Below are 19,004 nucleotides of genomic sequence, written 5' to 3'. Positions count from 1 at the left end.
TATCAACCTCCACCTGGACCGATATTCGTTTCACCTGGAGCTGAAAACTCCACCACAAATATCGAATTATACTCTGATAGTCGAGAAGAAGTAAATCAGACTGATTATCTTGTATAAGCCTGAAGGTGAGAAATGAATAGTAACTTCTCATTCCCCACAACGAATTAATTATCCCTCGACGCGTAGGGTGGGTAGGTCTGAAGTGAGTGGGTCTATTCGACCCTACACCGTAACCCATAAGAGTTTATTGTGGCTAACGCGTAAGGTAACGTCGGTGTCTCTTCAAAGCCGTAAAATTGCCGTAGATGATGAAACACTCTTGGGCCCGCTTTATGTGGATGGATATATGTTGAGGACGCATGTGCAGGCCCTGCATCTGGTGTCAAGAACCTCTATACTCATCACGTCACCGAGGTCGTCCAAGTTAGTGATCTCTGTAGGTATTTTTCTGGATGAGCTATAATTTAGACTTGTGATCACCTCGTTTAGTGTTGAGAACTGAACTGAACTCATTGACTGGTCCAACAGTGGCCTTAAGAAAAATGTCCTGCTTTCTCTTCATCACGGACCATTCAGAAAAAGGAATCCGAAATGAATTGATGGATGTAGCCGTTACTACGTTTGAAAATTTCTTCATAAGACCAAACTACAGTAAAGTCAGTTTCAAATACAAGTGGTATAAAAAAAATAGAAAGTTTTATCTCTCAATTTTCATGATGATTTTCTACCACGTTGTAACGGCTACATCCTTCAATTTATTGAAAGAAGCAAGTACAGCTAGACAAGCTACATACTACTTGAAACTGAAAATGTAGTACCATCAAGCAACGCAGAACTTATGGTTCAACCAAGAGTGTCTAAGAAGAAACATTACTCCAAAATACATCAATGTGAAGTTTATTGTATTAGTCCTTATACAACGAAACTGCAGTAACGTAAGTTACGAATAAGAGTAGTGGAATAACATAGAAAGTTTTGTTTCTCATTTTTCAGGAATCTGAACTCTTCGCAGTATCATTCTGTCATGTAGATGCTCCATACTCAAAAGTTCATGGCCACTCACCAGTCGAAGAAGGTATGAATGTGAAACGGACGATTTAGTATGCAAATATCTATAGAGAACCATCATTTTTCAAATCTTTACGTCGAGTTAATTCTAGATCATCTTCTACAAAAAATAAAATTGGTGAAATCTAATGAGAGAATCATTGCTACTAGTTAAATCTGAAATACCTCCATCTCTTGAATGGAATAATGAATATTCATGATTCATATATGTATTCAAGTCCTCCCACATGGAACTATGGAAATATTTCACAGAATAATTGTCTCACTTATTGTTAATTTCAGACGACTAACTTTTGAACGCCTCCAGGATATCTACAACCGACTGATTCTGAATCCGCAATGTTATATCTTCTACAAGATTGACATAATTATATACAGGGTAATTCTGTCGATATAATTTGAAATAATCTTACTTTCTATACGTGTTTTGACCTACGATTGTTTTATCGTGAGTATGAATGCTCAATGCACACAAGAATTACAATAACTCTTGTGAAAAGATAGGATAAGAAAAATAAATGTCTAGATGTACTGTAGACAAGACAAGATTCAATTCTAACTGTAGTGTCACAAGGTTGGAACCGTAATGAAATGAATTTTACACAAATGCAATATTTCACATCGGTAGGTATTTTAGAGAAGGAGTCAGATTGGTTTTTGGAGGGTTGTACAAATTTTAGAGCTGGCAAATCTAGGTTGAATACTAAAAAATTGAGATTCACTTGAAAAACATAATAATTCCGATAGTGAAATTTTGAGACCGAACAATACGAATGTCTTATGATCAAAAGAGTTATAATAAATTTTCAAGGTCTATAAAAATTATGGGGAGTTTGAAAAACTCACATTAGTAGTCTCCGTTTTTTCACTACTGATTGAATTGCCACGTGCTGCTTTTTTCATATGATATTCATCGAGAACATTCTTTGAAAAGAGCCAGCAAATCTTGGCGTAATTTTTTTTGTTCAAAGTTAAGATATAATTTTTGTATTCGAAACAAAATCGTCTGTGAAAAGTTGAAACAATCTTTTGTAGAAATCTCTCTCATAATTTCGACACTGAAATCATAATATTTCTGAATGATATAAAAATTATATATTTCGGAGGAAATATTAGAGGTATGATAAAATCAGATGTGAGGTCAGTTAGTTATTGTGAATAAAAAAGTACCTCTTGATAATTCAGCTTTTTTTATGAGTTCTTTCATCTTTCTGAATATTGACCTTCGAAAAATTATTTGCCATTTCTTGTCGGTTATCCTAAAATAGTTTTTTTGATTTGAATTGATCTGTGTTTATTATTATGTGTTTCTCCGGTAACCACCTTACGAACGACTCAGAAGTCGAGATCTCACTTCATAAAGTGCGATTCCATGCACCTAATAACCTTTAAATTGTTAAACTCAATTTGTTAATATCAGTATGTTCAATCATTGTAATATTTTGCAACGTCAAAAGAAAATTGAAGCCATTAACTTGTTGTTGATGAGACTTCGGGACATAATCTCCATCCTCACAGTCAACAGATATATAACTGATGATGACTGTTGAAATTGCAGACGAAACGTGGTGACTTTGGCCGTGAAAGCATACTTTATGGTCTTATATGTGTATGTCTCAATAGTCTTAAATTGTACTTAGGTCTACTTCTATAAAAAGTGTAAAAGAGGTGTTTTTTCTTTTCAAATAACTAATACTTGAATTCGGTATCTGAAATCATGTAGGAAGTGTAGTTTTCTTCGGAGTATTCAACTTGTGACTCTATATTCAATTTTAAAAAACCCATTTAATACGATAACTCATGAATACTGAGTGTATGTGTCATTATTGAAGCTTCTTTTTGTATTTTTCATGAAGAGGTTTTGGGGTTAACTAAGCAATAAAATGGTTACTATAATCAATACAAAATAAGGATTTGTTTTTTTGTGCTCATAGATAGCCAAGTATCACTCCTAAGATCTATCGCAGCACTTTGGAACAGCACTTTGTGGTATTGTATTATGAACGTGCCTCTTTTAAACTCCAGTATCATCTAGTTGTTCAATTGCAGTGAGAAATGCAGAGAGATAGCAATCGATTTCACTTCTAGCTCTCGACATGGAAACCTGGCAAAACAACTCACCGCCGTTGAGATCTCTGTCTTGAAAGGGGTTTCAATTTTCTGTCTTTATCAAAGTGTTTTTCTTCAGAGAGTCGCACTTTTTACATAAAAACTAATCATTGTGTAGACAAATAACAACCCACACTTACAACTTCGATTATATTGATTGAATACCATACTGACTTTTTTAAGTTATTTGCAGGTCATAAATGAAATTATTACCTGAATTCGTCATGATAAATATACAGGAAAGTCTACGTGGAAAGTATGAAGTGACATCAAAAATTTTTTTTCCGATTGACTGAAAAAAATATGTTATCAGCTAACTTCCGACATATTGACAGTTTATGCACCTTTACTTTGCGTATTCTCAGATGTTTGGAAGTTGAGAATTTGAAGATTTCCAACATTTGGATATCATTGTCGTTTCTCATCAGAGCTAATAAGTTAACTCATAACTTACGTCATAATCTTCTTTCTCCTTTCTGTCTTCTTCTTGTGGTTGCTGTTGGACTTCATATTGAGCTGTAACGGGCCTTGCAATATACCTAGTTTGTGGTTGCTCTCTTACATACTGCGCAGGTTGCTCTCTTACATACTGTACAGGTTGCTCTCTTACATACTGCGCAGGTTGCTCTCTTGCATACTGCTGGAGTTGTTGCCTGACATATTGAAGAGTCTTTTCTCTGGAATATTGCTGGGGTTGAGGTGAAGGAACTTGTTGAGGAACTGATATGGGCTGAATTGGCCTAGTCAATGTTGGTTGAGGAGCTTTCTGCTGAGATGATGCAAAAGCATGTTGGGCCTGTGCTGCCAACTGGGCGGATTGAATTTGGTTGAGATAATACTGTGCAGACGGCAGGGCAACTTTTGGAACCTAGAATGATAATGAGACTCTGAAGTGATTTGGAATCACGCATGTCATTTTGATTTAATTCAATGTTCATCAAAAGATACAATGATTTCAGGATGATTTTATATAATATAAAACGATAAACTGGATGAGTTTCCCAACGATTCATCGACCTGGGTGATCATCAGCTTGATGAGTACAAAGAAAAATGATAAATTGATTTCATATACTGGACTACTTACTCAATTAATTGGCGTAGTATTTCAGGTACTGAATGAATCGTCATTATAGTGAATGAATATTACTGGAGTTTCATTCCAACACCAAACAGTTATTTTTGACACCTCAACACGTGTTTCGATCAGCAAGTGATCATCTTCAAGAGGAAGATTAATCTTCCTCTTGAGGTGTTGAAAATAACGGAATCGAATAAAGAAAAAAAATGTCCGCAAAAAAATTCATTGAAACTCGGCAACTCTGGCCTGATGAGAGGAAATAGCAGATTTTGGATTACCTTTTCGATGGGCGGAACCTTCTCATCATCACAAAAAGATATTTATTGATTCCTAGACCGATAAAATGCTTGAATTCGTGGTATGAGTTATTTGCGAACATCTTATACACATGAATAATCTTCGGGTATTCGAATGGGTATATGAGCAGCGAGGATCAAAGAGAGGAGTCGCTGGGAATCACTGCTCATCGATTGATGAAAAACCCAGGACTCGAAACAGTATTGCATTTTATACGACATCGTATGAACTCAATTAGCATCTGCTCGTATGTAATGCTGAACCTGATAAAATAGTGAGATGCCTTGAAAAACCGATATCACTCTGACGAACTTGCATCACCATAACATCTGGTCAGGCTAGAGTAACTTTCAGAACAGTTGTATTTCAGGACTATTCTCTTGGATCACTTTTTTTCTACATCTCACTATTGACATTATCTGTTGGGTCAGAATTACTCGAGGATAACTGTGGCCCCACAAAAGCTGATAGCAAAAATTTATATTTTCCCCGGAAATAGGAATATCGTGAACTTCCCAGTTTGGAGTATTTACATGACAAACTGGTATCGGATGAAGACTGGTCAGTCATTTGGAATTCAGATATACTTGTCTGCATGGTCCGCAACTATGAGAGAGCAGAAATTGGAGCATTTTCCAATGCATTTCCGGTGCGGCTAAAAAACTTCGACACTGAATGGGTTGATCACAACACTGTCATTGAGTTGAACCCAATCCAGAAAAAAAATCCTCATGCATAAAGTGATGCAGACATCACTTCACACCTGCGACATTGCAAGGATAAGTCAATGCATAAGTTCTTCTTCAATAACAGTGTAGATCATAAAAGCACCTGATCTTCCACTGGTCTAGTGGTCAGAAGTCGGACAATGAGTGGTTATTCATGGTCTGCCAGGATGATGTTTCTAATCCTTAGTCAACTTGATCATGTGATGAATATATAGGTTTCTTCCAACTATCCTTAAGATTGCTCCATTCACACCTTCTTCACTTCTACGGTATTGATGACACTTCGGTGTTACCTGCTCCGGGGATATTAGAAAAACCAAAGGCATGAATTCTCAAAATTCAGGCTGATACACACTAATGAATTTGATGTTGTCCCATTCGACTTCCAAAATGAGAAGAATTTCTTCGTGGAGTTTTCAGTTTCGGGTGCAGCGAATATTGTCCGAAAAGAGAAGGATCAAACTGGTAATATGTGAAAAATTATAACGGAGACCATGAGGTTTCCAAAGGTTGCTATGTATTCTAGAGATCTCAAACCAAAAGTTTTGCGGAGTGTCTTCTTCCTAGTTTCAGGTTTGATTAAAAAAAATGTATTGAGTCTACCATCATTTCAAAACAGTATATATAAAACAGAAAAAAGTAAATACCCATAAATATATGTTTATCTGATGGTACTAGCTGGTGTTTCTGTGCTCAGTAGATTATCATACTTTTATCTTCATGGGATGACCAAATGGATAACCAAAAAACAAAAAACATATATTTTAATATTCGAATAATGAATGTAAGAATGTCATATGACTGGTTTCAAAAACGAGAATACATGTTGAACTAGAAAGCTGTGTCATCACTTTTGAAAATCGTTTTACGGATATTGTTTCTAACAGATGTTCAACCGCAGTGTCAATGATATTTCAATGAAGTAACAAATACAAAACATTTTTTTCTGTATTCATCTCCACCATAATTTAAAATTTTTTCATCTAAAGTAGATTTTTGAGGATGGAATCCAAACGAAAATTTTGACATTTTGCATTTCCTAAAATAGTATCATAATTTTCTTGCTTTTATTTGTGGATATCCAACTCATGAAGTTCACCAAATAAATTTATTTGGCAAGTTTCATGATTCAATATTGAGCATGTTTTATTTTGGAGAGGAACAACGGAAAGTTCGTCTTTACAGGTCTATAGAGAAGGAGTTCTCTTGACTCTCAATCAATTCTTCCCTTCAGGAAACCAAGGACTTCAAAGTCACGTAAATACAAGACCATAATTATCTACTCTTTTCGCTCGAAGTTTCTACTCTGCAGGTTTCTCATTTTCATTTGTTTGAACTTGTCAGTCTTCTTTTCCAATTAAACAAATGAAAGTTCCGTGACAGCGCTTAACAACCGGATATCCATGTAAGCTGCTCGCCAAAACTACGTCCTCTTTTCTTGCAATGAGTAAAATCGCATGTTAAACGAAAGTCTTGATATCTGTGGGAGGTATTCATTTCATACCAGTGTACTACAGAGTAACATTATGTAACAGTAGTAATATTAATCAATATCGAATTTTTTTAACACGGTATTGAATCGCGAGTAAAAAAATGTTTTTCTATTAAATACATGATCCGTAAGAATGAGAGATAATAGGTGTGAAAGAGTTCCTCAATCTGTTGAAAAAAATATTTCTCTGAAGAAAATATTTTTTGTAGTACCAAAGTATAAGGCAGGCAACTGAAATTTCATTGACGGTGAAACGAGCTCTTGAAAAAAGTTTTTCGAAGAGTTCAATGTATAAGTTTGAAAATGTCTACATATGACGAAACTGCAGTAACGTTAGTGACAAATAAAAGTGGTAAAAAACATAGGAAGTTTCATTTTTTTTTTTCATTATGATTTCCTACCACGACGTAACGGCTACATCCATCAATTCATTCATTTCTGGTATCACGACCTATATTTGTATTTCAACTGAAAAACGTTTTCGTATGGAAGGGAACTCCTGAGAAACCTATTGTGTAACGAAACACGGCATGTTGCGATACTGTCTAGTGAAAATCTCACAATGAAGTGTTACTTAAATACATTTTGGATTTCCGAATTTTGGCCAAATACATCACATATTTCGTAAATGAATCAGTACATAACAATTATGCATACTCGTTGAGGTTCTATCACAGTTAATGGCGATCCATTTTCATCATTATCGCTACATATCACTACTAGGATTGACACTGTCCATAGAAAAACTATGTATAGTACAAACTCAAATGGGACTACGCGGTACATCATTTTAGTTTTATGAGCGATACAGTGGCGCTGGTAAAACTACCGACGAAGGTGCCATGCGTTAGGTTGGGATAAAACTTCTTGGCTTCCTATTTCTCCGTCATGAAACAAACAACAAAGTAAACTTTCAAAGAAAGCAGAAAAAATTAATTATTTCGATAGGTCCTTTTCTTTCAATTTGGATGTGAAAGAAACTTTTGTGTATGCTATGCACGATATATCAATATCAATACTCTTTCATATATCAAGTTGTGAAGCGTTTCTTTGTATGATATCTGTTTCGATTCCAAATGTATGTTTGTAATACAAACTGTATGGGAAGAAGTGAATTTCTTATGATTTGATGTTCTCTTCAGAATTGTTGTTTCGAAAAGGTTTTTCCATCCCGCTTATATGTGAGAGAAACTCACACTAGATATCTTCATGAAGAGTTGTTATTGTAGTTGTTTTTATTTTTCTTCCTTCTTTTCTTTGGAAGTTTTCCACATTTTTTTGTTCAGTCAAGAAGAAATAATTTTTTTTTCAAAATAACTGACGGAAGCAAGAAACTCTTTCGAAGGATCGAAATAGATGAACATTTCAATCTAGCAGACCACTATCATAATATTCATGCAGTCATTGTTATGACGTTGAATTTGGTCATTATTACGCTTTGGTCAAAAACGAAACGGACTGGTTTAAGTTTGACGATAGTTGTGTCACGAAGTGTTTTGGCGATGTATTGAATCTGAAGACAGCCTACATTTTGTTTTATGAGAGAGAGGACATTGGAAGATCAAGATCTCCAGATGATGTGATACTGCAGGTTTTGCGGGGTGTTCCTGCAGCTGAAAAAGCAAATGCGCCACTGGAATCAATGGAGTCGCCCCGGAGCGCCAATTAATTTTCATTGTTGTTTTTATTTTTATCGTTGTTTTATAATTTCACAAATAAAAACTGACAAATATTTTTTTTCAATTATTTGAGAATATTTCTGAATTGACTGTACACATATCGAGGAATTTTGAGCATTGTGGTGGAAAAATCTTTTATCTCTATATTTTAACTGTTATTTCTCTTGAAGAAATGATCGATAACAACTCCAGCATCCAAATTTGAAAGCGGACTTATTTGAAGTGTGGATGGAGTAACGGAAAAACATCCTCATCAATATTCCAACGGTACAGAAAATTTTGCTCATATTGTTCGTAATAAAAATTTCAAAACTGAATTTGGAGCAGTGATATGTGATGAAATTGGCAAGTAACAGCTCACAAATCCACAACACGTGGTTCATCATACAATTGTTTCATAATATAATTACCCCTGATGAATCTATTGTACGTTTTGCAGTTTTGTGAACTATCCGGTGAAAATCTCACAATGGAGGCAGAAAATAATGAAATGACGATAAACGGCAATGGTGGTGCCCCATGTTTCAGAGCGTGGGAAATTTATTATTCACTAGGAATGGCAGTGACATATCTCATTTTATGATTTCCGTTGATTATCTGCAAGTTATTTCAGTCCATAAAATTCTAGAAGGAACATATTTATTATGGGAGGTCATGAATTGAAGTATTTTTTTTGGTTTGTAAGAAAAATGGACATGGTGTATATTTGAATGAACAAGAAATTATAATTATTCTCATATTTTTTCCAATTCCATTCATCGTAATCAAAGTTCGTTCTGAGCCAAATGAATTTTTACCAATATACATGAATAACTACTCTATTTGGATCTGACTATTATGTTTCATTCAGTTGAAATCTAATAACAGACTATGCTGCTTACTCTTTCAAAAAGTTGGTTTTCATTTCCTTTTTTTTTGAGTACTCTGCAAAATAATTGTTCATGAAAGTGATTGCCTCTTTATTTGATGAAAACATCTGCCCTCCGAGCGCAATTTTTGGATGAGGAAATAGAAAACAAAAAGAAGTCGCTTGGGGCTAGATCTGATGAGTAAGGCGGATGGTCAAGCACTTCAAACCGTAAGCCGTGAAACAGAATCATTTCTTCTTCTGCAAGTATGGCTGTTTTCTGCAAGTTGTGCCTTCAGCACAAATGATGATGCGTAGTATGCTCCTGTGATGTTTTTTTTTTTTTTCGAAGATAATCGACTGAAATACCTTCACGACTATCCAAAAAAACATCACTTTCTCAGCCGGAAAAGGGGTTTTTGCTTTTTTTGAAGCCTGTTTCCACTTTGCAGTTCACTGTTTGGACTGTTTTATTGCTTCATCAAGTTTCATCAACAGTGATTAATCGGCGCCAAAACTCGAATTTATTGCACTCGAGCTGCGCCAACATAGCGTTGGAAATGTTTATTCGAACACGTTGTTGGTCTAACGTGAGTCAAGGTGGCACCCAACGCGTGGACAGCTTTTTCATGCCTGAATGTTGTTTTGACATATTTAATGACAGCTGATACTCGATTTTGTACATTTTCATAAAAACCTCACATCAACTCACCCAAACGATTGTTACTGTTACTTAACAACTGCGCATCCAAAATAGCTGAGTAAGTAACTGTCAACAGGTGAACAACAAAATTCACTTTTATTTACGAGGTCGAAAACTCTTCAGACCATCCTCGTATGACCTTGAGGGTCGGGAATATCATTTTATTCTGAAGGTTGAGCTTTTCGAGCCCTATATCTGAAACCTAGAGACGTTCTGGAGATCTCGTCAGCATCATCAACGAACGGTCACTCCTATACCATGGGAAAAGTTATCATAGGGTTGATATTACCATTTTTCCCAAAAGGAAAGCTGGTCGGGTCGAGTCCCGACACAGTCGAGAGAGCTCGCAAGACTAATTAACAAATGGGACCCCCCACACCATGAGGTGTGTGATCATTAAATCTGAGGATTATGTGCCCTAAGCGGACTCAGTGAGTCAAGAACGACTTGAAGAATTCTGACTTTGTGCGGCAAGCCGAAATGACCTTGACATTCGAGAGTAGAAAGAACATCATGCAACAGAGTGGTCAGGATGGAGTCAGCGGATTCCGAAGAGAAAATCTGAAAACTTCATTTGTGTTTTCAGATGATTTTTGTCTCACCGAGAGCTGAAAAGTATACAACGAATATCTCTTCTTCTTTGTCCGTTACTCAATAACACATAAAAACATTAACTCGGTAATCAAATATGTTGTTTCGAAACCAAACCGTTTTGATCTTCAGGCGTCCAGTCTAATGAATAATTGGATCAAAAATGGGACCTCGCCACAGACTGACTTTTGATTGTTGCCAAGACAGCATTGCCATTTCTTATTCGATTTTCGTCTTCATCTCAGGCTGGATCTGCTTGAATAGAGTTGCAGCATCATGTAGTGAACAAAATCGCAAATAGGAGAGTGATCTATGGGTGAATATAAATAAAAAAATTGGAATAATTCATTTTCTTCAGTTTTCCTATACGGTGTGTGAAAGCCAAATGGAATAAATTTATTATTTCGGTTACTGTACATATTTATAAAAATCCGAAACACGTCAAATGTAAATAATAATTTGACATTTGAACATAAAAATGCCAACCCTACCTTCAACCCCCTTCGAATGACAGGAACAACCCCCCTGTTTTGAATGAGAAGTAGAAGTTCGTGATATATCGTTCGAAATGTCTCTTCATTCTCGATTCAAACATGTTGTCGCTTTCAAATTCATTGCAATAATTCAGATAAAATACATTAAAATCATGTGGTTACCGAAATTCGATAAAATTCACTCAAAAACTGAAATGTAATGCCAAACGTAATAAAATGTAGAATACGATAAAGAACTATGGATGTTAACAGAGTAGATGTTCAAAATGTTCACCGCGAACGTCTTGGCAACATCCTAATCTCAAATAAAACTGTCTTTTAACATTATTCAACATATCAGGCGTGACCGACCTAATCGCAAGCGTTATTCGTTTTTTAAGTCATTCAAATCTGAAAATTCAGTTCTGTACACATCCCCATGAAAATAAATCTATTGATGAAATATCAGGTGATCGCGCTGGCCATTCAATCGATCCTCGCCTCCCTATCCACCGATTGGAAAATGTTGTATCGAGGTATTGGCGGACATTAACTTGGTAACGTTGTGGTGCTCCATCCTGCTCCACCACTGCTCCTGCTCCATTCACTGTAACTTGAGAGTTTTCTGGATCAAGATATAAATTTGCAAAACTTGAAAAGACATCATTTTGAAGTAGAGCCAAATAATTACCGCCATTCAAGTTGTCCTCAATGAAAAAGGGACCAATTTTCTTTTCTTTTCTACAATATCTGTCCAAACATTATTCTTTTGAGGTATTGCGTGTGTTCCTCTCCCATTCATTGAGGATTTTCCGCTGACCAGTAGCGGCAATTTTTCTGATTAGCATGACCGTTAAGAAACAAAGTACACTCATCAGAAAACATAACGTCTTCTAATTGGATGATAGTGTTATCCAACATGTCCATCATTTGCTCACAAAAATAAGTACTTCTATCAAAATCGTCTTCCATGAGCTCCTGAGTAGGTATATCATTTTATAGGAATGCATTTCATTTTTTTTCGATATGTTTACTATCGATGTACGGCTGTGGATGCCTGTCTACTCGATGTATGTGGGTTTTCCTCAAACTCAAGCATCACATCTAATTTGAGTTCATCACTCATTGCATTGGCAGCTGCTTTTTCATCTGCCCCACATGACCAAGCTCGAGAAACTGCTTCTCTATTTTGCTTATCATTCCTTGAGATATGGGCGATAAATTAGTAAATTTTCCATGAAATAGGTGAGCAACTTGTGTTCGGGTTTTACCTCCGTAATCAATCAACTTCAAACTTAAATTGAAATATTGACAACTTATGTTTCAACATACAAGGCGTTTAAAACTAACGTTGCCACGGAAATTATTTACATTAGTTTTTTGAAGGATACCATCCAAAAGGAACAATGCTATAATTTTCAATTACTTTCTTATTATGAATACCTCAACATTAAATAAGTTTTGAGTACATTGCAATAAGTTATGAGTGTATTTTATCGAATTTCGGTAACCACATCATTTTAATTTTTTATTTTAACTGTTGCAATAAATTCGAAAGCGATAACATGTTTGATAAGAGAATGAAGAGACCTTCCAAACGATCACAATCTTGTAGGTACTTCCCATTCAAAAAATTATAGGTTGTACCTGTCATTCGACGGGGGTTGAAGGTAGAGGTAGCATTTTTCCGTTGAAGTATGTCAAATTATAATTTAAATTCAGAATTTTGTTGAAATATGCACCGTTACCGAAATAATGAATTCATTCCATTTGGCTTTTGCACTGTGTATGTGGCAAATGCCTATCAGAAAGTTACTATTTGCTTGAGTGGTACTGATTGTGCAAAAGTCAGCAGAAAAAAAAGCGATTTATTTCAAACAGGAGTACCCAGTTATACAGAGTATATATGGAATGAATATTAAAAATAATGGGATATAGAAAGCAGAATAGCTTGGTCAAGACAGATAAAAGTAACATCAGGGGTTCTAACTTTTGCTGAAGGGATTTTTTTTTTATTCCACCAAGTTGAAATATGTCACATTAATAAAAGTTGATTTCGTCAATACCATATAAAATATTTAATGTTTCAGTGATAATCTGAATTGCAAAATATTTTCCCTCTGATTTGCTCACACACCGATATGCCGTCAATGACTGTTTCGATTGATATCGGAATTATAAGAGCTTTTGAACTATTATCTATAATGAATTAATAATGCGATGCTGATTTTCTAGCACAATTTTGGGTTAATATTTCAGACTTCCATTATCAGATAATCAGCTATTGTTAATCCAAACATGTGCTTCAATGAACTATTGGATTATCTTCAAAATAAATTTCCAACAAGTGCGGGCTAATTCTTCGTAAAAACAGATTCCTCAGTTTTGTTTTGATAGAAATCGTATGTCAATCAAATTGTTTACCTGTCTTTCAGCAGCAACAGGAACGAGCAGCTGCTGTAGAGCTTGATTTTGGTTATTTGTTGCATAATTTTGGAGTCCTTCTCGAACCTTTGAATCATATACAGGTTGAGCAGCAGGTGGCTGCCTCACATATTGTGTTTGAGGAATATATCCAGCTGCTGCAGGCTGCTTATAACTAATCTGAGGCACTGCTTGGGCACTTAATTGAGTACTAGGATACACAGGCTGAGAAATCGGATAAGGAAAGGAAACTGCACATGTCACCAGAGTCAATAGAAAGCACTTCTGAAAGTCCGTCATTTTCACCAACAAACTTGTGACTTGTTTCGCGTATAGAAGATTGGAAATTGCGATCGAGTGGTATATATACTTCCCTCCTCTACAGGGTACAATATAACTTTCAACCTAAGCTAGAGAAAGGTGGAACTAATATAGGGTCAGTGTATCGCTGATATCACGAGATGTTTTTCTACATTGCAGCACAACGATTGGAAATTGATTTCTTGCCTTATGTAGTTCGTGAACTACAATTTACCGTGTAATTGCCATAACAAGTCAAGGATGAGTTGAATGGTCGATTACAGCTATCGTGCGAAGTAGTAACGATTTGTCGACGTAAATTGTTAAACTAGCATTTCTCAATCGACTGTGATAATTATTAGAAGATTCATATCATTAACTTCTCCTCAATCAATTTCACTGATTCCAGTTAATTGAATAATTATAATCTCCCAACAATGAATGTTGCACTGAACTGAAATATAATTGTTTTCTTCGACTTCCATTCTTTTACTTTCGTGAATCAGTTTACTGAAAAAAGTGTTCATTGTTTGTCTCGACTTCGTGATGGTAGCTTTCAAATGTTATTGCTTCTAATTTTTTATCGTCATCTTGAAAAACATTTTCACGCGTTTTGATTATTAACGACTGTGCAGTCACGAAAGAAATTATTTTCAGTGTATCAACTTGGTTGAAACTGTACTTTCACACATTAAGGCCGATGACATATTTCGCGATTTCCGAGCGGAAATTGCTGAGTAAAAATCGCAATGAGTACCTGACAGTGTCTGCGATTTACTGGCAGTCCGGATCTCTGACTGGAGGCGGAATATCCCTTTGTCGTTCTTCAGTATAGCTCCTGCCTTCAAAGTAACGACTATGAAGTCTTCTGCTTCTGCGATATTTCACCATGAAATGGTGGTATCCCTTTGCCCTTTGAAAGCAAAAGACGCTGGAAGACGCCACCCAAGGCGGTATCCAAGGTATTGTCCCATTCCTTTACCTGGATTATCCCTCTACTTGGTCGCCCTTACCCTCCGTTGGAATCCGACGACCGGTTGGTTGTAAATGCAGGGGTTGGCATAAAAATTAAAAACCGCTCAGAAACCGCGCTTGAAAAAGCCGCTCGGAAATCGTGAAGTGTGTGACCGGCCTAACCGTGGTTTAATGGATGTTATGGTGAAGAACTCATTGAATAGGAGAAAACATTCCTAGAATATCTCTTAGAAAAGTCCAAAAAATGACTTTTGGAATCTTTTTCGTATCATGGAAGTAGTTGTATGGGTTCGTTATGGATTTTAGTTTTATGGGTGATACGACCTCCTGAAAACTGATAAAATCGAAGTTATTTGCAAATTTATACAAAAATGTACAAAAATCATATCAATGGGTTAACTACAAATAGCAACATGTAATTGTGAATTCGTCTCATAGAACACATTTTCCGAATGAAAATAGAAAGAAAATTATACAATTAAAAAAAAAATTGCCACACGGTCAACATTCATTTTTTATCAAAATTTATGGAAAATATTTTGTTAGTGATTCTCATAGAATTTCTTATATAATCCTGATTATGATATCGTACTCGATTATACAAGGGGTATCTCTGGTAAATTGATACTGATGAAATCTTGTGATTGCAAAGTTATAATATTCACGATAAACAATGCCAATTTAGATAAGCTGAAATCAGATGATACTATTTTTCAAAAATAATTTGAGTTTCAGAAATGCAACAGGTAATATAAGGAGTCTATCAACTTGATGAGTTCCATTTTTTGAATCCTGAGTAATCCATCGAAATATTCTCATTTCGATTTCTTCATAGTTATTATTGATAATTAGTCACTTCAAAACTTCAGAAACTCCATATTGAAAAAATGGGACTCTTCGAGAAAATTATCGGAATGATTATTATTAATGGTTGTAGAGATGAAACAGTGTCGAGAAAGTTTTAGTGAATTGCAGGAGACTCTGTGTATTTCGTTAAATGTAGTTCCGATTCATTTAAAATGTGTTTTGACATTCTCCTCCGGTAGAACGAATTATCAGGTCATACATTTTCTGTTAACGATGATGCCAGTTTCATGAGAAGAACAGCTGAGCTGTATAAATCATCACCCCAATTTTATAACATTTTATAACATCTGAAACAAGATCTTTCACGAAGTTTATTTTCAATGATCTCATATTCAGAATATTTCGTTCATATAAATTCCGAATTCATTTGTTGCTATTCTCTTATGTGTGTGGAATATTTCAACATATTCGAGTAATGTAAGTCAAAAGTTGGAACTTTTCGTTCTTCCTGTTGTTTTTTATTAATTGAAGACCTGTTATGGAAACATGTTCTGTTGTCATTCATTTCACAACTAGTGAGCAGTTGATTGCTTCTGATTTTTTCATTACAATCGATTTAAAAAGTCTTGAATTGACGTTTTTGTACATAGAAATGTAAAAAAAATTCAAAAATGATGGCTGGTCATAATATTATAAATTTTTGTTATATTAGCAGTATTTGACTAACAAATAGTTCACCGCGAGTTGTGATATTACGAATAAAATTATTGCATAATTTTTCGTCAAAAATTAAAACAGTACTTTCGACAAACCAGCATGGTTTCATGCACGATAAAAGCACGAAAACAGTTTTGTATGATTTCATAGAACACGTTATAATAGCCTTTGATTAAAAACCTCAAATTTGTGGTATGTTCATCGATTTTTCTAGACCATTTGACTGTGTTGATTAGTATGTACTGATCCAGCAAATGCATCGCAATGGGGTTCGTGGAGTTACCCACTATTGAATGATGTCCAATCTAGAGAACAGGTCACAAACAGTGATAATCCAATGTGATCACAGTCAGTCTTCAGCCTGCAAACAAGGAGTGCCACAGAGGTCTATACTCGGACTACTGCTTTTTCTTATTAATGCGAACGACTTGATACAATACCTGAATAGTCTTTCGAAGGTACATAGATATAGTGGCATATGCAGACGATACCAATGTTCTGGTCACTGAATATAATACATTAGCACTTTCAGAAACATCAGAATCCATATATGAGAAAAGATTGATATGGGCTGATAAAAATCATTCAGCGCTAAATATCAGTAAAATAGCACTAGTAGAATTATCAATGCAGAACACCCCTGAAAATCTCAAAATATATGAAGATAACCAACTAGAGGTGACATTCAACTCAGAAACAGAAATGCTAGGTTTCATTATAGATCATAAGCTCAATTGGAGTCCTCATATAGATTCACTATGTGATAAACTACGAAAGACCTGTTATCCACTGAGATTCATGTCGAATTATTGCGAAAGAGAGATTATCCTGAATCGGGTATGTACTGCTGAAAGAATATTAATTTTACAAAAGTGCGTGATCAAATTATTTGCTGATCTAGGATGGTGACACTCATGCAGAACATCATTCGAAGCTGAATATACTCATATTTGCTGGTCTGTATATATGGCTGCACCATACTGATGATCGGTCAAAAGCCGGAAAAAGTCTATGGTTTGCCATTTTCTTTCAATAACTTTTCTATTTGTATAATTTCCTGGACCCGGATGTCACGCAGGTAGCTATAGCTGCCTCCGTGGTGATTTTGATAGTTTTCTTGTAAACACAAGACCTATCAACTGAAACAATAAATGTGCGGTTGGCTCCTGCTGGTGACCTCGTGCATTTTTATTTCTTCCTTTTGGTAATCAAGTGTTGATCATCCTTACACTTGGCTGCACCATACTGATGATGGAACAAAAGCCCGAAACACGTGTCTATGGTTTGCCACTTTCTTGAGTGCTATGTCAGATTATTAAATTCTGTATATACACACATCGGAAAAGTCTAGGGATATTTTTAAAAATGGCAATAATTTTTTTCAGATCGCTTTAGGGAAAAAAAGTTGACGGGTGATTATTAAACGAATGTAACTTACAACAAAATTTATTAAATGGTCAAAAATACTGAGTGCGCATATAAGCAAATCTAAAAAAAAAATATGACACTTCTTTGGCACCCCGAAAAAAAATCATAATAGGAAAAAAAATGGAATCAGTACAAAGTATGGCCTCCACGCTGGTTTATTACGGCCCTACATCTATCGTGCATCGACAAAATGAGATTGTCAATGTCTTGTTGAGGTACATTTGCCCATTCAGCGATTAAAAGCTCTCTCAATTGAAACGTTGTGTGAATGTTCTCTATATGCGGAGTAATTTTTCGTTGAAGCATGTCCCACACATGCTCGATGGGATTCAGGTCCGGTGATTGTGCTGGCCATTGCAATACATCAACTCCTTCGTTGGTGAGCCAGTCAGTCACTAGACGTGCGACATGTGGACGGGCATTATCATGCATTAGGTGGAAGTTTTCACTAACAGCACCAGTAAACGGACGGACGATAGGTAGAAGAGTGGTGTCGAGGTACTGTCGAGCTGTGAGGGAGCGATTTGGAAAAACGAGATCGGCTCTGCCGCCGATCATGATTCCGCCCCATAGCATTACTGTACCACCTCTGTATGTGTGGACTTCCTGGACGTGTCTCAAACGTTCATTATTTCCAGGTCGTCTCCACAGTCTTACTCGACGAGAATCTGGATGAAATCCAAATCTGGATTCGTCTGTAAACAAAACTGTGGCCCAATCATTTGCATCCCAGTTTTGATGTTCTTGACACCACTCTAATCTTCTACCGCGATTGCCTCTCGACAAAGGTGGACATCTAAGTGGCCTTCTGTTGTGGAGATCTGCTTCATGCAGTCGATTTCTGACAGTATCACGACCAATGGTTACCTGGTGCGTTTGCTGTAACACGTTAACCAACTCAGGTGCTGTGATTATCGGTTGTCTTCTTGCGGTTAAGACCAGAAATCGGTCTTGAACTGCAGTTGTAGCGCGTCCTCGCCCTGGATGTTGTTCGGCTGGACTGCCAGTTTCACGGAAACGCCCACAATGGACTGATAACACTTTGGGAGACCTCCAAACGAAAAGCTACATCATTTTGTCGCATGCCACCTTGAAGAAGCCCTACAGCTCTATTCATCTCAGCCAATGGTAAGTGATGGCGTTCCATGTTAAAGCACAATATTTCCAGTTTAATTGCTGAGCAAGAACTGCATATACAAACTTGACACTTTCAGATTATTCATTTCAGCCGAAAACCTACAGTTTGTAAAAAACTTGATAAAAGATAAGTTACCGTTTTTGCAGGC

At 36.0% G+C, this 19,004-nt stretch overlaps 1 protein-coding gene across 1 annotated transcript in view; it reads right to left on the bottom strand.

Annotated features, from left to right (window-relative positions):
- Cpr66D (Cuticular protein 66D) overlaps nt 1-13,838 on the bottom strand; it is an 89,183-nt gene extending 75,345 nt beyond the window's left edge. The window contains exons 1-2 of the mRNA XM_074181882.1: nt 13,492-13,838; nt 3,632-4,045 (exon numbers count right to left, since the gene is read on the bottom strand). Of these exons, the coding sequence (XP_074037983.1) occupies nt 3,632-4,045; nt 13,492-13,791 (714 nt within the window). The 5' untranslated portion in view covers nt 13,792-13,838. The remainder of the gene's footprint in view (nt 1-3,631; nt 4,046-13,491) is intronic.
- Between the last annotated feature and the right edge of the window lie 5,166 nt (nt 13,839-19,004).

Source organism: Leptinotarsa decemlineata, unplaced genomic scaffold, assembly GCF_025532065.1.
Source record: "Leptinotarsa decemlineata unplaced genomic scaffold, Ldec_3_MD MMD2_tig00026317_RagTag_RagTag, whole genome shotgun sequence".
Classification (NCBI taxonomy): domain Eukaryota; kingdom Metazoa; phylum Arthropoda; class Insecta; order Coleoptera; family Chrysomelidae; genus Leptinotarsa; species Leptinotarsa decemlineata.
Note: the sequence above shows the minus strand (reverse complement) of the source record. Positions and strands in the feature narration are given on the sequence as shown.